This window comes from Lemur catta, chromosome 2, assembly GCF_020740605.2.
Source record: "Lemur catta isolate mLemCat1 chromosome 2, mLemCat1.pri, whole genome shotgun sequence".
Taxonomy (NCBI): Eukaryota; Metazoa; Chordata; class Mammalia; order Primates; family Lemuridae; genus Lemur; species Lemur catta.
In genome coordinates, this window is record NC_059129.1 from 7657005 (window position 1) to 7676927 (window position 19923).

Sequence of the window (19923 nt, forward strand, 5' to 3'; positions counted from 1 at the left end):
CTCCTTGGACAGGTAGGAGCCATCCTGTGGGATAGTGGGGTGCAAGGAGGGAGAACACCATAATCAGGACCCTGGGGTTTGTGGCCTGCTGGGGGCAGGGATGGTGGTGGTAGTTGTGGGAAACAAGGCTAAAGGTAGGAAGGGGCTTGGGATTTATCTGACATTTAAGGTGACCAACCATCCAGTTTTGCCTGGGACATGGAACTTTCAGTGCTAAAACTGAGAAAGTCCTGGGAAAACCAGTAACCTGTACAAACTGGTGGAGCCTGTCAGTGACAAGTGATAGTTCCTAATATACTCTTGCCCTGACCTAGGGCAGTAGGAGCGGAGAGAAGAGGTTAAGATATTTAAGCAAATTTAGAATCCATAATTTTTTTTTTTTTTAACACACAAAGCATCTGGTCTGGGAACCCTCCTCTTCTAATAGACTTAATTTTGTTTTTACAACAGTGTGAGATTTACAGAAAGATTTAGAAGATAGTACAGAGAGCTAGAAACCCTTTTTAAACCACATTGTTCTTCGTAACACTCCCAGCTTGCAAACTGGAAAGGAATTTTCCCGTTAGGGTTTTGCTTTTGCTAAATAATAATGGAATAATAATGCAAAATTGCGTACTGTGGTCTGTCTACTGAATCAAGTTAGTGATTTAGTTGAGGCAGATTGAAATAGTCAAGAGGTTATTTCCTACATATCATGGGTGGTTTATTGCCCAGACTAGTGGCAAGGTTGTGACATTGACTGACAAATGCCCACCACTAAGTAGAAAAGCTTTACTAATGGAGTCGTGTGATTGTTACTGAAATACCATCTTTACCAGGCCCTGCAAGTCCACAGCTGGTAGAACTTGGTGGTGGTTGCGCTGTGCTGTTGCCTTAGTTCTGGTCACCTTTGTGTGTGGGCCGAGATACTTGGTTGCAAATGACAGAAACCCAGCTCAAACTGTCTTAAGCTCCAAATGGAACTGGAGAGCTCCTGTCACCAAATGATCTGTCCTGGCTAAACCATGGCCAAATCCAGGTATTTAGACAATGCCGTCAGGAATCTGCCTCTTCCCATCTTTCAGCTCTGCCTCCTTCCATGTTGGTGTCATTCTCAGACAGGCTCTAGGCGTGCATCATATCAGTTTAGGAATCCCTGGGGAAAAGAGAGCGTCATTTTTAATATTGCCAGCAAAAGTCCAGAACTGAGTATTGTTGGACCCACCTGAGTTCTCATGGCATCCCCGAGCTGTCGCTGTGGCCAGGGACATACGGTGCTCTAATTGGTCAAGCCTCATTCATATACCCTTCCCTGGAGCCAGGGTGGGATCAGCTCCACCCCAGCTAGTAGACAGAGACTGAGAGAAAGGAGTGGTTCCCTGTGGGAGAATCGGGGTTATTACCCAAAGAAGGTGGGGAATGTATGCCCAGCAGGTAGATGCTCACCTACTCTTGGTATATTCAACTTTTGGCTAAGATGGTACTGACAGTTTTAGAGCTGGGGGTACAATATTGCCATATTGATTTTCTTAAAATATCATGTTCACCATATGACACATAATGGGTCCTAGGCACCCACTATGTCAAGTCTAAATTCTTCTTTCAGGCCTTCAGAGTGCTCTAGACTCTTTTCCCAGCCATCCAGTTTGGAGCACAGGGGGTCAGGAACATTCTTGGTTGGCAGACACCCATTTAAATGGAGACCTAAAGGATGTTTGAGTCATTGTTACCAAGCAGTAGGGGGACACGGAGGAAGGAAGGGTGTTTCAGGCAGAGAAATGGCATTGGAGGAAGCTGGGCGAGGGACAGGGCAGGGGGAGCAGTGCGTGTTGGCAGAACTCAGGTGGTTCAGTAAGGGGGTGTACATGGGGTGAGGGGCAATTGCAGGACCCGAGTGCAGAGCTGTGGGGCAGGAGAGGTCACCAGAGGCCAGGTCCCTCTGGGCCTTGTAAATCACGTTAAGAATTTGGATGTTAGAGTACAAACAATGGGAAGCCATTGAAAGTTTTTAACCAGAGGAGTGCTGTGGTCTGGCTGAAGTTTGCAGAATGGATTGGAAAAGGGCCAGACTGAAGGTGGGCATCTGCTCAGGGGCCACTGCCATCTTCTGGTGAGTTACGGGAGCAGCCTGCTGTCATTCACGTGCATTCCCTTGGACACTCCTTCTCTCTGTCGGAGGCACACACCTGAGCACCTGTGCTCTTCCTGCCCATCCAAATGCCAATTCTTCCCTAAAGATTGCATGGGTGACTTCAGCTGACAAGAGTTTTACTGTCTTCTGTAAGTTCTGTTGTGCTTGTTCTCGTTGTCCCACTCAGTTTTCACATTATTATACACTGTCTTCTCATCACCAAGGAGTGGGCTAGCTGTTAGGTCCTGTGGGTTCTTCAGGCTTCATCTCAGCCTTGAATTAGATCCCCAGGAAGCTTGCCAGGGTTCCTCGGACATGTCCTTTTGCCATCAGAAATTGTCTTACTTTGTTGTACATCTTTTTGTCTTTCTCTCTCAATTTGAACGTAAGCTCCACGAAGGCCTGTGTGACTTGTTCAGCTGTGTATCTTCAGATGCCAGCACAGGACCTTGCAGATAGTAAGCAATCAACAAACACTTGTCGCAGGATGAATGAAAGAGGCAAGTTCTGGCCAGCCTCTTCTTAACAACTGTTTGCTCCCACCAGTTTGGTCACAGTGCCTCTGCTGGAGCTGTGACTTTCGTATGGGGCCGAAAGCTCTGCCTACACCCTCACCACGTATCCCAGGCCCAGTCTCACTCACTGGCCTGGTTTGACGTCTTTAGGGGATGATTCACCAGGAGAAGGGCCGTCTGTGAACACCTTTCTCTGCCCCTCTAATCTGTTCTCCCACCCCACCCCGAGTGTAGCTTCTCCTTATCTTGCTGGCCAGAAGACTGGACACTGACCAGATGGGACACAGAGTGGGACACGCTGGAGAACGACTAGAGGGCCTCTGCCCAGGAGCTGAAAAGGCGAAACAGACACAGACTCTGTGGCCCCCACCTCCCTCCCACACCTGGCACGTTGTTATTTGGAGGTGTGTGTGCATTAGGGGTAAATTGCTAATCCCCAGGCCTCCTGCTGCTCTTAACTTATCCTTTCTCAAGCTCCAGCCTGGGCATTATTTTCAGGACCTTCAAATGGGAGCATCCTAAGAGGAATATTATGGTACGAGGCATAAAACTTGAAGCAATCTTCAAAAAATGCTGTCACTGAAGTTGAACTTGGACAGTATTTCTGTCTGTGAATTGGACATAAGTATTGATTTCCGAAGGGTGTGGGGCTTTATTAACTGTAGTGGTTTAACTTGTGAAATCAGTGACTCTCTTGAGAAAGCAGGGTCTGTTGGGGCAGGATTTGTTTACATCCATTGTCCTTGGTGATGAACCTCTAGTGTGTTGGTTGGAGTTTTTCCATCTCCAAGCATTGGAAACTCAAGCTTGTCTGTTAGGCTGGGGTTAGCTAATGCGCAGGGGTCTGATATGGGCCTCTACATCTGCAGAGCTGCTTTTGGAGCTAGGATATTGCTGGGTGTTTGCCAAAGAAATAGAGTAAGGATCAGTTGTAAGGACTTCCCTTAAGATCAGAAACATATTTTCATACCTTTTTGGTTTATTGTTTATTTAGTTTTCCTGTATGTTAGGCATTCATGATTTCATGTAAATGTTTGGCCAATAAAAATGTTGTTTACTTCATTGTTTGCATTTCTATAGTACTAGAACGGTTATAATCCTCAGGTCTGGAGTCAGACTGCCTGGTTCTAATCCTGGCTCCACCTGTGCTGCATGGGGCCCTGGGCAGGTGCCTCAGCTCTCCAGGGCATCGACCCGGCAGGGTTGTTGTTGGGGTTAAGTGAACGAATACAGCTGAAGCGTTTGGAATAGAGCCTGGCTTTAGTTAGCTTCAGCTGTCTTGATGATGATTAAAATGTACACACACAGAGTCTGAGAGAAAATGTTATCATTGTAACAGTCCTTATCATTGTAAGAGAAAAAAAATCTTAATTTGCTGTAGTTAAATATCCACAGTAATAGTTCTGTCTTTTTTTTTTTTTTTTTTTTTGAGACAGAGTCTCACTTTGTTGCCCGGGCTAGAGTGAGTGCCGTGGCGTCAGCCTAGCTCACAGCAACCTCAGACTCCTGGGCTTAAGCGATCCTACTGCCTCAGCCTCCCGAGTAGCTGGGACTACAGGCATGCGCCACCATGCCCAGCTAATTTTTTTTTTTTGTATATATATTTTTAGTTGGCCAGATAATTTCTTTCTATTTTTAGTAGAGACGGGGGTCTCACTCTTGCTCAGAGCTGGTCTCGAACTCCTGACCTCGAGCGATCCACCCGCCTCGGCCTCCCAGAGCTAGGATTACAGGCGTGAGCCACCGCGCCCGGCCTTTGGAAACTTTTCTGAGACAAGGACTAGCTTTGCACACAAAGACGGTCATCTGCAACGTTGTTATCATCCGAACAATTAGCAATCTTCATGCCCTTCAGAAGACTAGCTGGTTGTGCTTGTCATTTCGGTGACATACTGTGTAGCCATTAGAGATATTTGCAAACAGTTGTCAATAACAAAAATGCTGTTAGTTTAGTTGAGGTGGGAAAAAAGATGGGCATGCAAATAGATATGCAACTTGAGCTCCACTATGTAAATATCCATAACGAAGGTAAAGGACCAAGGAAATACATAGCTTACAGCTTCAGCTGTGGTCATCTCTGGGCAGTAGCGTGGTCAATAATTGCCATTTCTCTTTTTTTGTTGTCAAAGTTTCCAAGCTCTCTAAAATGGATGTTACATTTATAATCAGAAAGTTATTAAAATGTTTATATCTCTGAAGTGGTTGAATTACTTGATCTTCCAAAGCTCTAGAATTAGATGCAGCATTAAAATATTAAATTTTAATCCATCCAGCTTTTTTTGCCTATTACATTCAGGCAAATGTATATTGAGGATCTCTTCCTAAAACATTACCTAAAACAGTGTGCTAAGGCATTTTGGGACAAAAGGACAAGCAAGGTGCAGGTGTAACCACCTTAGAGCTTGAACTCTAGTGGATATTTCATTTAGAAGGTAACTATTGCAAATGGTAGCATTTATAATAGCATTTAAAAACATCAGTGCCCAGGAGTAACAAAAAATTTGCAGGATCCCTCTTAGTAAACATGGAGAGAAATGCTGTAAATATAATGTTTCGCTATTGTAAAGATAGATGCAGTTCTTTCCAAATTTAGCTATAGATTTAGGGCAACTTCAAAGGAAATCTTAACAGATATTTTTGTGGAAATTGATAAAGTGATTTTTAAATGTATATGAAAATTAAAAGGGGCTGGGCGCAGTGGCTCACGCCTGTAATCCTAGCACCCTGGGAGGCTGAGGCAGGAGGATCGCTCAAGGTCAGGAGTTCGAGACCCAGGCTAGAGTGCCGTGGCGTCAGCCTAGCTCACAGCAACCTCAAACTCTTGGGCTCAAGCAATCCTTTTGCCTCAGCCTCCCGAGTAGCTGGGACTACAGGCATGCGCCACCACGCCTGGCTTGTCCAACGCTACAGTGAGGAAGTGGCAGCGCCAGGGATCAAGCCCAAGTCCGTCAGACTCCAGAGCCTGAACTCTTCACCACAGCTCTGTGCTGTCACTTGTGTGTGTGGCGCTTGGACCCTTGGCTGTGTTCAGTCTGATGCTCTGATCTAACAGTGTTCATGAAGGCCATCCCCTGCCCTGTCCAGCATGTGTTGAGCACCTGCTGTGTACCAGACATTTGGAGTATTAATGTATTGAGGTCACCAAGAGCAATAAGATGATGGTGCTGACCTTGAAGAACTCAGGTCTAGTCAGGGAGGCAGGTCATTGCAACTCAGGGTGGTCTCTGCAGTCCCGAGGTGGGGGATGAGGGAGGAGAAGCCTTCTCTAAGGAAGGTTTTACCAAGAGATGCCTTAGCTGGGTTTTGAAATATGAGTAAGAATTTGCTATTTGATGAGAGCAGCAAGGGCATTCTAGGCAGAAAGCCCAGACAATTGAAGTCAGACCTGGTCCTAAAGATTTTAAACTCTCCTGTCCTTGTTGGAGGTTTGCAGAACAGACCCACTCACCCAGGCCAATGCCTTCCGTTGGGCCAGGAGTGCAGTGCTAATGGATATCATCCTCTACACAGAAGAAAATTCCAGAATGAGGGCGCATCTGCCCCTCCCCCACACTGCCAGCAAAGCCTTGTCCCTGGCAGAGTGTCAGGCATCCTGTGGACTGCATGGAGAACGTCACTGATAGCCACAGCTGACATGGTGCAGTGACTGTCAAACCACAGTGGGATTGGGGCCCTGCACTTAAAATTCAGGGTCTGGGGTGATTCCGATGCAGGAGGCTTGTGAACCTCAATTTGAAAAACTCTGCCCTTGAGTATTTGGGGGAAGATGCACTGGAGGCAAGATGAAGACACACAGATTTATGAGTGGATCCCCCTGCAATTCATCCCAGCATGACTCAAGTGCTGTAGAGTTACCGTATCACAGAGGGCAACTGGCCTCATGCTCCTACATGCAGCCCTGTCCATAGCTTTGGGCACAAATGGCAGAGGATTTATGTTTTTGGAGGGATATTCTAGTTATTGCATGTTAAAAATTACATGCCATTTCTGATGAGTTAAATTAATTAAATGCTTGATTATATTGTCTTTAAAATAGACAGCAACGGTATTAGCTAAACCCCAGCCCCCTAAAGCAGCAGATTGCTCCTTCCTGTTCCCTCTGCCCAGTTCTGCCTCTTTACATCTCACCCGCTTGTAGAGATCGTAGATGGAACGAGCCCATCTCATCTTCCCCTGCCTCGCTCTCACCAACCCTCCTCCCCCCCGCAAAACTGAAGATGGCCATAAACGAAATCAGGAGGTGACTTTTCCTGAGTCACTTCCTCTGGGTGTCATCTTTTCCTTTCCAAGCCTGAGGCTCCCTTGGCAGGAGAAGTTACCTGGATCTGTGGGCCCTGGAGGAGTGTCTTAAAAGCTGTGTCAGGCGGCACTCTCAGGGCATCCAGCCAGGCAGCTGGTCTCCGCCCTGCTCAGGACTGGCTTCCGGTGATACTTTTGGTCTCCCCTACCACCAGCAGAGGTTGTGAGGACTGGACTGTGTCTTCCTGTCTCTACCCCAGCAGCTGGCTTCCAGGCCTTTGGATGGGCGAAGTATGGTATCATAGCCTCGCTAGCCCATTTAACTCTGAATTTAAAAATCTGTTCTCAGCAAATAAGACAGTTGCCCTTGGCCGCCAACCACCCACTTCATTTGAGCCATACGTTCTGATGGGCATATGGCACTTCAGTGGGTGGAGGGGAAATTATGGGCATTCCAAGGGGAATCTGGATGGCACATGATTTTTGTCCCAGCCACTGGCTTTGGGACTCACCCTCCCTAAGCTGTGGCTCCATCTCCAAATCTCAGCAGTGGGTCCTGGGTAGGCGTTTGGCCCTGAGCCACATGTCTCTACTCATGCCAGTGGCATCAGAATCCCCGGGGAGCACCTGACACAGGCTGACGCCTGCCCTTCCCTCAGTCCTACTGAATCTGAACATCTGAGGGGCTCCGGAAGCCCCAACTTTATCCAACTCTGCAGGCGATTCTCTTGCACACTAACGTTTGAGAGTAGCCCTCTTCCAGGGTTTGATGATTCTCTTGTCTCAGTTTGGGTTGGTGTGTCCCTGGTTGTTTAATGCTCCAAAGCGTTGTCTGCCACTTTTCTTGGGTGGTGAGTTAATGGGAAATTACGCTAACTGAAAAAGTGCTACTGTGTTGTCCCCAAAATGTTGCTGATGGTCATTGAGCTTGACTTTCATTTCAATTGGTCATCTTTAATTTCTTTCTCTCTCCTTCCTCTCAGGTATCTGTACCACGTTTTGACCAAAAACACCACAGTCACAGAACAGAACCGGAACCTGCTGGTGGAGACCATCCGCTCCATCACTGAGATCTTGATTTGGGGGGATCAAAATGACAGCTCTGTATTTGAGTAAGGGTTTCTAATGATTCTTTGTTTTTTGTTTCTTCTTCTTTTGAATGTTTTTCTAAATGTATACCATGAGTCATTCCTGATGATGTCAGGATTTGACGCTAATTTGGTCTTGCCCAGATATCTGTCTCTCTCTGTCTATCTGTAAAAAATGTCCTTGGGGCACTGTAGAAATGCAAGCCAAAAATGGGGAAGTTATGGAAATGAGTTTCTCCAGAAAAGCTGGAAACGTCATGGATAATTTTCCTCCAAGTAGTGTCTGATTATTTCCCCAAAGGAAGGAGAAAATGTCCTGGGTGGTTAGATTCTCTGTGACCAGATAGGACCCTGTCCTGGGGGAGTCACTGAAGGTCCCCAGTTACTGTGTTTGCTGATGGCCAGGCACAGTGCTGAGCTCTTGATGAGACAGACAATCCAGTTAAGTCTCCTACCTACCCTGGGGGCAAACCCTGTTGGTGTCCCCATTTTTACTCAAGGCCACAAGGCTGGTAAGCAGTGAAACAGTGACCCACTCCCAGAGTCCAAGAGTGGTTTCTCCGCATTCTTGTACTTCCTAGATGAGCAGTCTTGGGCCAGGCTCTTTATCTCCCTGAGCCTCAGTTTCCTCATCTTCAAAGGAGAGAGAAAAAGTTCCCTGGTTGGTGCCTGACAGAGTAGGCAACTCAATAAATGATCGCAAGTGATAAGACAGGTGTGTCTACTGGACGGTTGAAAAGCAAAGGCTATAAAGCCGTGGGCTACCTCTCTAATAGACCTGTGTCGGTATCTCAGTGCAGGAGGATCTGGGATTGGGTTACAACAACCACAAACACAGATTTCATATGTGTCTATATTCTCAATTATAAATATTGAGGCCACTTTTAAAACCCATTTTTAAAAAGTAACGGTGTTCCATTTCCAACCTGGCTTCTTATTAGATATCCTGGATTGATTTTCATGTTAGCTCTATGTTTTCATCAGTTAGGTTATCTAATAAACTACTTGTGGAAAATGCAAACTCCTTAAAATGCAAACCTGTGAACACTGGCTATGATCCCCAAAGGAAAATACGTGAGTAGTGAAGGAAGTTATTGCTTATAAATGGGACTAGCTTCCTTTAAGGATCCATGAGGAATTTATTTATTTGTATGTTCGAATCTGTTTTTGGAAATGCGAAAGACCCTTGGGTTAGAATGAACTTAGTCCATCTGTAATCTTAGAGAAAACTACTGAGCTCTTAGAGTCCCCATGATTCTTAAACAGCTGCCCAACAGAGTCCCCAAGAAAATTTTGCTTTTAATAAATCTTATAATTTTGGAATAATTTTAGATTACAGAAAAGTTGCAAAGGTAGTACAGAAAGTTCCCATGTACCCTTTGCCTGGTTTCCCCTGTTGTAAATATTAATATCTTACATTTCTGGGGTGCATTTGTCAAAAATAAGAAACTGACATTGGCACGTTACTATTAAGTAAACTCCAGCCTTGGTTTGGATTTTGCCAGTTTTTCATTAATATCCTCTTTCTGCCCCAGGATCACATCCAAGCTCCCCCAGTGCATTTAGCCATCACATCTTGCCAGTCCTCTTTGGTCCGTGACATTTTCTTTGTCTTCTCTTGTTTTTATGACCTTGACAGTGTTCAGGAATACTAGCCAGTCCTCCTGTCCCCCAATCTGGGTTTGTCTGATGTTTTTCTCCTGACTAAATTGGGGGCTACAGGGGAGATTGCTGGAGAGTTGAAGTACCCCCTCATGCCATCATTGGCAGAGCACGCTTGATGTCCATGTGACATCCCTGGTGCTGTTAACCTTTATCACCTGGTAAAGGTGATACCTGCCAGGTTTCTCTACTGTAAAGTTACTCTTTCCCCCTTCCCTGTGCTGTTCCTCAGAAGATAGTCGCTAAGTCTAGCCCACTTTTTCAAGATGAGGGGATGGGAATTAGGTTCTACCTTCCAGAAGCCAGGAGTACATATGTAATTATTTGAAATTCTTCTACATGCAAGACTTACCTCTTTTCTCCTATTTATTTTATTTATGCAATCATTTATCTATATTGATATGGACTCATGGATATTTATTTCACACTTTGGGTTATAATCCAATACTGGGTTATTTGATGCTCAAACTGTTTTAGCTTCGGCTATTGGGGAAGCTCTTTCAGTTTGATTACTGTGTCCCTTTGCCAAAATTTGGTCCTTTTGAGCACTTCCTTACTTCTCAGTATTATAAGATGCTCCAGGTTCTTCTTATATTTTCCCTGCCCAGCCCTAGAATCAACCTTTTTTCTAAGTTTTTCTTGCTCCACTCCCCTAGGGAGTTTTTAAAGATTGAGGCTTGTGGATTTCACGCTAGACCTACTGCATCAATCCCTGGGGCAAGCTCCTAGGTATAGACAATTTAACAAGTTCTCAAGTTGGTCACTGTGCAGCAGTGAGTTTGTTGGTGGCACTTGGGAGTCGCTGACTTATACAAGCTGAAGTGAAGGTGGACAAAATAGGTCAAATGACAGAAATACTCCGGAGGTCAGTGCGAATGGTGTTCATAGACAGACAGGCTCTCAGAGTCAGAAAAGATTTTAGGGGTCTTTTTTAGGTCATATTCATTTACCCTTTTGTAGATTCAAAGAGGAATTATGCAGCACTGAGCAGGTGCCAGGCCTGTGATCCCACCACGGTGGCGATGATAGATGAGGCACCAAAAACCAAGTTGACCAGCAGGCACATGTGACTTCGGGGATTTCTTCATCTTCTTTTTTTTTTCTTTTTTTTTTTGAGACAGAGTCTCGCTCTGTTGCCCAGACCAGAGTGTAGTGGCCTCATCATAGCTCACTGCAACCTCAAGCTCCTGGGCTCAAGTGATCCTCCTGCTTCAGCCTCCCAAGTAGCTGGGATTATAGGCACATGCCACAGTGCGTGGCTAATTTTTTTTCTATTTTTGGTAGTGATGGGGTCTCACTGTTGCTCAGGCTTGTCTTGAACTCCTGACTTCAAGCCATCCTCCCACCTTAGCCTCCCAGAGTGCTAGGATTACCGATGTGAGCCACCATGTCCAGCCCCAGGGATTTCTTCTGAGTATCCCAAATGAGAGATTATCTCATCTTAGCTTGAATGCAGAGAACAAATAACTAGAAACATCATTTTCTTCCTTTAAAGAAAGACATTAGGGAGTTCTATTTCCTTCCTTTTCAAGACTAAGAGAGCTAATGTATATCCCCAAAAGCCAGTGCCCCCAGGCTGTGTGCAGACAAGTGTGTTGTCCAGAACAAGAAAGGCAGAAGCAGACTTGGGGACTGGCTAGGATTTCCCCACCACATCAGTACCTGTGTATTTCTTTCCAGTTCTTTCCCCCTAGATAGGAAAACTACAAACTTGACAGTTTGGGGACCCAAACTATTCATATTCAGCATTATCTTATCCCTTTGCAGAGAATTCCAATTGTTTTTCTTAACACCCAAAGATGTGAAGAGCAAAGGAAAGAGGCTTATTAGTGAGGGAAACTAAGGATACAAAATATTTGGTGGAAAATGCAGCTTGTTGGGTTTACAAGCATAGATTACTGTGTGATCATTTAGTCTGTAAAGGTCTTTCCCGTGCTGTCAGAAATCTGGTTCACTGCTTCCCGGAATCAGCTCTGCTCTCACATTCCGGGAAGAGAGTTGAGGGGTTGTGTGTTAGCCATGATGGAAGATGGCCTTTTGGGAACTGGATGGCGTGGAAGCTGAGGCCGCGTGGGTGGTGTGATCCGGCATCCGCGGATGCCTTTGGTCGGAGGCGGGTGTATGCACGTAAATAGAGGCTGATTTTGATTTCCACATGTGGAAGCAAACTATTGACCCTTTCCCATTCTCTCCCCAGCTTCTTCCTGGAGAAGAATATGTTTGTTTTCTTCTTGAACATCCTGCGGCAGAAATCGGGCCGTTATGTGTGTGTTCAGCTGCTGCAGACCTTGAACATCCTCTTTGAGAACATCAGTCACGAGACCTCACTTTGTAAGGACGTTCCTTGACATTTGCCTTTGTACCGCTGGACATCAGTGGGGTGTAGTTTGGCATGATTTTTGTATGCTGTGCTTACTGTGCGTATTAGTTTGCTTGGGCTGCCTTAGCAAATACCACAGACTAGGTGACTTAAACAACAGAAATTTGTTTTCTCATAGTTGAAGGGTAGAAGTCCAAGATCAAGCTGCCACCAGGGCTGGTTTCTGGCGAGGTCTCTTCCTGGCTTGCAGATGGCCACCTTCTTGCTGTGTGTGACCTTTCATCTGTGCGTGAGTGGAAAGAGACAGAGAGATACCTGGTGTCTCCTCTCCTTATAGGGACACCAGTCCTATCAGATAAGGGCCCCTACCCTTATGACCTCATTTACCCGTAATTACCTCCCTAAAGACCCTTTCTCCAAACGTAATCACAATGAGGGTTAGGACTTCAACATATGACTTTGGGGCAGACACAACTCAGTCCCTAACACTGCGTTTATCTCTGTGTGGTGGGGTACTGTGAGAGCTAAGAGAGGGTTCCCCTCCGCTGAATGATGCTGGGGTGTTTGCATTTCTTCTTTCTGATTTGATATTAAAGAGTTGGGGTTGCTGAATAATCAGCCCATGGAATAAGTATTAGAGGAAGCAGAGTGAGGAAGAACTTGACCAAAGAGCGTGCAAGGGTGTAGGCTTTGGCACCTGCCTCTCTTGCTCTAGTCCTGATGCACGACTAGTAGTGTGTGACCCTGAGCTTATTATAATACCTGCCCTCACTAAGCCCTGGTTTCTCTTTATCTGTAACGAGCAGCCCTGAGAGGCAGGTGCTGTTGGTGTCCTCATTTTTTTTTTTTTTTTTTTGAGACAGAGTCTTGCTCTGCTGCCCAGGCTAGAGTGCAGTGGCGTCAGCCTAGCTCACAGCAACCTCAAACTCCTGGGCTCAGGCAATCCTCCTGCCTCAGCCTCTCGAATAGCTGGCACTATAGGCGTGAGCCACCATGCCTAGCTAATTTTTTGTTTCTATTTTTAGTTGGCCGGCTAATTTTTTCTATTTTTAGTGGTTTGGCTAATTTGTTTCTATTTTTAGTAGAGATGGGATCTCACTCTTGCTCAGGCTGGTCTCGAACTCCTGAGCTCAAGCAATCCTCCTGCCTCAGCCTCCCAGAGTGCTAAGAAGTGTCCTCATTTTAACACCCAGAAGGTTTGGGTCACTGGCCCAAGGTGACAGACCCAGAATAGAGAAGGAGTTTCATTCCAAGTGAGTTAGCTCAGGGGTCCTCAACTGGGGGTGCATGTGCCCCCAGGGGACATTTGACAATGTGTAGAGACATCCTTGGGGGTGCTACTGGCATCTAGGGGATGGAGGCTAGGGGTGTTACTAAACATTCCACAGTGCACAGGACAGGACCCCACAACAAAGAGTTATCCAGCCCCAAATGTCAACAGCACCGAAGTTGGGAAACTCTGGTTTAGCTCCTAATCCTCCGTGCTTAACCACTAGCTTTATTATTCCAAGATGACTACACTAAGCCTCTGGCCCTCCCCACAGGAAGTAGGGGAGAGAAGGCCAGCGGCCAGATGTCTGTATCAGAGGCAGGCTCTCGGTCTCCAGGACAGGTTGGAAAACTGTGTTCAGCGCCTGGAAGGAGGTAGAGATGGGGGCATCCCTCCCAGTGAGGAGGAGGACGGGAAGGAGCTGCTGAGTGGTGGCTCTCGGCAGTGGCCACCAGGTGGTGCTGCTGCCTTGGAGACGCCTCACAGAACGCAAATTGAGCAATGCGGGCTGACTCCCGTCTCCCTAAGTGGTTTCCCTTGATACTAGCCCCTGTTTCGCTGGGTCTGAAAGGAGTGCGGTTTCTGGAAACTCTGAGAGGGGACGCTCCAGCTCAGGGGCACAGGCCCTGGACTCAGACCGAAGCAGGTCCACGCTCCCTGCTTGTGTCAGTCGGAGATAGTAGAAGCTGGGGAGTAGAGGGCTTGAGGAGTGGCTGTGAGAGCAGGTGTGCAGAGCTTAGCACGGGGCCTGGCAGGCGGGACGCGCCCATGGTGTCGGTGCTGTCACTTACCGCAGCCCCTCAGTGGCTCTTCTTTGGTGACCTTTTCCCTAGCTAGGCACAGGGCTGCTAGACTAAAGATGGGGGTTGGGGCAGTCAGAATTCTGGCTCGTAGAGGGTTTCTCTGAATGACATTTGCATGGCTTTTCTCTCTTTTACTGTGTATATTTAAGGTGTACAATTTGATGATTTATTATACGCATACATGGTGAAATAATTACCACAGTCAAATAATTAACATATCCATCACCTCACATAGTTACCTTTCGTGTGTGTGTGTATGTGTGTGTGGAGTGGAAGTACTTGGGATCCACCTTCCTAGCCGATTTCAAGTATGTAATACAGTGTCGTTGGCTGTAGTCACCGTGCTGTGCGTTAGATCTCCAGAACGTACCCGTCTTGTGTAACTAAGACTTTGTACCCTTTGACCAACGTCTCCTTGTTTCCCCTCCCTCCGGCCCCTGCTGACCACCTACTACTCTCTGCTTCTATGAGTTTGACTATTTTAGATCCAACATATAACTGAGGTCATGCAGCGTGCATGGCTGATCATGCAGCATGCGTGGCCTTTCTTGTACTGGGACCAAAAAGGTTTCCCCACTGTGAGAAACCCAGGGAGATGTCCCTTGCTTCACGGACAGTTCACCAGGGCGCCTGTATAAGCATTGCAGAAAGAGCAGGAATCATGGCTTCTTTACAGAACTTGGATTTGCAAGGGGTGAGGAGAATAGATGACCTTTGTTTTAATTTTTATTTTCTCATCATAGAAAGAAAATGTCCTTATTGTAAAACAGCAACAATAAGCCAAGCATTAGAAAAATACAGAAAGTCAAGTTTCCATAGAATCTCGCCCAAATGTTTCATTGTACACAAATCATTTTGCTGTTTGCTTTTTTTCCCACCCTCCCACCCTCCCATCTTCTCGTTGTCCCTTCACGTAACCCTGCCCGATCGGGCTGAAGAGCTGTATCTTGCTGTGCCATAATCTATTTAACCTGACCACGGGCATTTAGGTGGTTTCCAGTTTTTCACTATTACAAGCAGCTATTTCACAAATGCACCTGTTGCCTGTTGGGTTTGGTGACCTAAGTGATAGCGTCCCGAGAGACTGAGATTACTTACAGACTCCCGGGTTTATTAGAAAAGGACACCACAGAAAGTCAGCCACGCAGTGAGGGGGTAGCAGAAAAATCCCAGCCCAATAATAGAGGCACCGCCACTGCCGCCATGTGGTCCCCTGCCACCCACAGAGTAATCTCTTGGAGGCCCTGGAAAAGTCCCTGCTGGGGAGTAGATGGAGCCTGTGGCTGTCCCAGCTCCCGAGTGCAGCTGAGAGACCCGCTGTTGCACATCTGAAGCACCCAGCATAGGCGTCTGTGCTGCTGGTGGCCCGGAAGCCACTAACCAGTCACAACACAGCTCAACAAGACATCCCAACAGTCCCTTCTCCTGTCAGCCCACTACCCCTCCCCACTTGCCCCTAGCCACAGCCAGAGTGACACAAAATGAGAAGTGCTCCTGGTATCAGAATCACCTGGGATGCATGTTTCAAGTTAGATTCTAGGTGGATAAATAAATTGTAGACTATTTAGAGAACGAACAACATGGATTACCCTCAGATACGGGGATGAGTGAGAGAGTCCAGACCCAGGGCGCAGGCGTACTGTGAAGTTGAAGAGCAGGCAAAACGAGTCTATGGTGATAGAAGTCAGAATAGGGGTTGCCCTTGGCACGGGGGCTACTGACTGGGCAGGGGCGTGAGGGGCCCTCTGGAGAGCTGGGAAGGCCACGTGTCTGATCTGGGCGGTGCTGATGCAGTGTGTGTAAATGTAAAAATTCCAAGCTGGACGCCTTGGGTTTGTGAGGTGTACATATGTATATGAAAAGACCCGTATGTACATGTACTTAAGGTACATATATATGTATATTTCCACATATATCACACTGTACACTTAGGATTTGCGATATATGTAACCTCATTTTAAAAAACATTAAGACTCTTAGGACCCCATTTGAGACCCACTGACCCTCCCTTGAAACAGGCCCCAGGAGCTGCCTCAGGAATTGTTATAATCAGGAGATTTTGAAAACCATTCTTCTAAGACACAGACCGCATGCCTGTCTGCCATGCCTGCCCAGGGCATGAACAGTGGCTTTCCCAGAGAACCAGCCTCCAGGGAGGACCCTTCCGTGGGGCCATGCCATGGCCTCTGTCACTGTCCTGAGCTCCTAGATGGCTCATTGTGTTGTTTTTGGTGATTCCAAATGTACTTCAATAATACTTTGATTGGCCGGGTATGGTGGCTCACTCCTGTAATCCTAGCACTTTGGGAGGCTAAGGTGGGAGGATCGCTTGAGGTCAGGAGTTTGAGACCAGCCTGAGCAAGAGGGAGACCCCATCTCTACTAAAAATAGAAAAAATTACCCAGGCATTGGTGGTGCATGCCTGTAGTCTCAGCTACTTGGGAGGCTGAGGCAGGAGGATCACTTCAGCCCAGGAGTTTGAGGTTGCAGTGAGCTATGATGATGCCACTGTACTCTACCCAGGGTGACAGAGTGAGACTCTGTCTCAAAAAAAAAAAAAAAAAATACTTTGACCTCAGTTAGGTACCTTGTTGGCTCCAAACAACTTAATGGTTAATTTCCTACTTACCCAAGAGCAACTGTGTTCAATGCTGGGAAAATATGGTAGTTGAGATTCTGAATGTCCAGTAATAGTGATAAGAATAATGGCGGCTAACATTACAGAGTGCTTACTTTGTGCCCTGTACTGTCCTGAGTGCTTTTTGTGCATTGTCTCCGTTAGTCCTTACCACAGCCCTGTGAGGAAGGTAATGTTATTCTGTTTTCCAGATAACGAAATTAGGGAGTGGGCAGGGTCAGCAGCTTGCCCAAGGTCACCCAGGTGGGAAGTGGCAGAGGTGAGATGTGGACGCAGGCAGGTGGGTCCAAGCCCACATTTGAACCCAGTGCCTCCCGGACACCAGCATGCGTGGGGAGCCCTGCAGGCTTATTACACACACACAGACCTGACTCTGCCTAGGTCAGGGTGGGAGCCCAAGATGCTGTAATTCCGACAAGCTCCAGGGAATGCCGTGCTGCCAGTCTCAGGACCAGACTTTGAGTAGCGAAGCCCTGAACGATGCCACTCTGCTGCCTCACCTATAGTGCAGGTGTCGATCATGTTCTGCCTTTAACCATCTGTGGGGAGGCAGGTGATCTGGGGCACACTGGCAGCCCAAAGGACAGATAGTGGGACCCCAGTGCCTGCTTTGCAGGGTGGCTGGCGAGAACCCAGAGGGGAACGTGCCCAGCAAGGGGCCAACACCAAGACTAACAACTGCAGGCCACAGGCTGCAGCTGTCAATAGATTTGCTCTTGCTGGCCAGCACAGCTTTAGAAACCAGTTTATCCAGTGGCGAACATTTCGAGATCTGGAGATGCAGCATGAAAATCTGTGGTTTCCAGCCTCTCTTCCACAGTCAGAAGCTCTCGCTGTGCTGGGCCTACATTTCCGCAGGGCTAGGGGCTGGGAGCTGGGGAGTAGGGACTGCTCTCCAGTTGGACCCAGGGCCCTCCGTCCCTCATGACCCAGTTTCCCTTGTCAGCCCCCATTAGTGCATGACAAACACAAGCTCTGATGTCAGACCTGAGTTCGAATCCCTTCTCTGTGACTTACTGTCTCTGTGTTCTTCGGCAAGTTAATCAACCTCTTCGAGCTGTTTTTACTCATCTGCAAAATGGAAGATGATTGTAATGTAGAGCACTCAACCCGGTGCCAGCCCTGTTATAGGGGTTCAGCATAAAGTAACCTTTATGAAATCATGTTGCTATCTAAGGAAGAAGGAAAAAAACACGCGTAGCTCTTTGTGGCATTCGGGGATGATGATGTGTTTTGTGATGGCAAAATGGGGCAGCTTTTTATAAAACACAGTGCCTTTTACCCTCATCCATGGGTGGTTTGTGAGAATGCCCAGGCACTGACTAATCTTCCCCACCCCTGGCTCTCTGCTGAACTTTGGTAGTAATGAAAAGAAAATGTTTGAGTGTCTTTTTCTATTTGGCGTGGGAGGGAGGGGAAGGGCTTTTCTCTGGCAATGCCTTTGAACTTTCTGGTGACTATGCACAGTAGATGATTTCTTTGCTGGTTAAAGGTTAAGCCGCTCCCTGTTAGTTTGTTTAATCCCAGCAACCCAGAAGCTTCACTGATTCAAGTACATGAACGCGGTCGTCTGCTTGTTACCTGACATCCTTTGTTTATCTTTCCTCCAGCATGAATTAACCTGTCTGTTTTGCTTTGTTTTTTTCTCCCTCTAGATTATTTACTCTCTAATAACTATGTAAATTCTATCATCGTCCATAAATTTGACTTTTCCGATGAGGAGATTATGGCATATTATATATCGTTCCTGAAAACGCTTTCGTTAAAACTCAACAACCACACTGTCCATTTTTTTTATAATGAGGTGAGTAATGGCCAGAGGGGCACATTTGGGTGTGAAACTAAACCAGTGGTAGCAGCGCCATCTGGGTGGTCTTGTGTCTGTTTACAAAGCACTTACAAGCCCACTGTCATAGCTTTCACAGTGACACTGTTTGACTTTGGCATGCTTTAAAAACATTTTTTTAAATTAAGCAAGTTACCTTTCTATTTTTAATGTAAAATTCAATTTGTGCTGAGAGCATTATACTTGGCAGAGAGGAGAAGTGCCTAGAAGTTGTCTTGGGGTTGTGTTGCCCTGTGGGAAAAACAGGAACTTCAGTCAGGCCTGGCTTTGCCACTTCCCTGCTGTGTGACCTTAGGGAAGTCCCAGTTCCTCTCTGAGCCTCAGTTTCCTCATCTGAGAAATGGAGATAAGAATATATACCTTTTGTAGGGTTTTCAGGGGTTAGATTAAATGAGATCATGTTTTCAAAGCACCTAGTATGTACCTGGCTCCCTAAAATCACAGATATTGCTATTCTTTACAAGCTAATGTCCCTGGCATTCCTTGGGAGAATTGTTAGCAACTTAAATAAATGAATTGCAATTGCTCTCATAATTAAAAGAAGATTGAACAATGAAGTTGATTTATCTCACATACCAAAAAGTATAGACACTGGCTGTGCTGGGGCTGGTTCATCCGGTGGCTCAACCACATCAGCAAGGACCCAGGCCTTTCCATCTTCCTGTTCTGCTGACCGTACAATTGGCATTGTCCTCAGGTTCATCCCCTCATGGTCACAAGTTGGCTGCAGCAGCTCCAAACATCACATACTCAAATGCCACTGATGCAATGCTTGACGAGACCAACTTCCCTTTTTGTGTCCCCTTTTAACTTCCAACAAAAAACTTTCCCAGAAGCCTCCCACCAGACTTCCCATCATATCTCACTGGTCAGAAATGTGTCACATTGAGTGCTTCTTAGGTGTCAGGTGCTGCAGTAAGCACGGGACTAGAAATGATCTCTTTTAATTGTAGCAACCATGAAGTGGATATTATTATCCCCATTTTGTAGATGAAAAAACAGAGGCTTAGAAATATTGCATCACATAGCTTAGAAGCGGTGGAGCAGAAAATGAACCTAGGTCTGACATTCTTGGACTCTTTTCTGTTTCTTCCATGGCTTTGCCTCCCCCCTTTCCACGTTGTCCACTGGGAAGGAACCACTGACTTACAGTTCACATTGACAACATTTTTTTTTCTTTTACCGAAGTCTCTCCTGGAATTCAGAAAGCTGGGGTGGGGACAGGCCTGGCTTACAGGTTTGTAAGTCATTTTTGGTACTTCTCTTGTTTTAGCACACCAATGACTTTGCCCTGTACACAGAAGCCATCAAATTTTTCAACCACCCTGAAAGCATGGTTAGAATTGCTGTAAGAACCATAACTTTGAACGTCTATAAAGGTAAGTTTCCTTGTGAGCTCATGCCTTGGCTGATTTCTAACTTGGCAGCCTGT

The 19923-nt window shown here is 46.5% G+C and overlaps 1 protein-coding gene across 4 annotated transcripts in view; it reads left to right on the forward strand.

Annotated features, from left to right (window-relative positions):
• CLEC16A (C-type lectin domain containing 16A) overlaps positions 1–19923 on the forward strand; it is a 200255-nt gene that overhangs the window by 2589 nt on the left and 177743 nt on the right. For all 4 annotated transcript variants that reach the window (XM_045542590.1, XM_045542593.1, XM_045542592.1 and 1 more), the window contains exons 2-5: positions 7848–7976; positions 11812–11945; positions 18301–18449; positions 19765–19870. In XM_045542590.1, coding sequence (XP_045398546.1) covers positions 7848–7976; positions 11812–11945; positions 18301–18449; positions 19765–19870 — 518 coding nt within the window. The remainder of the gene's footprint in view (positions 1–7847; positions 7977–11811; positions 11946–18300; positions 18450–19764; positions 19871–19923) is intronic.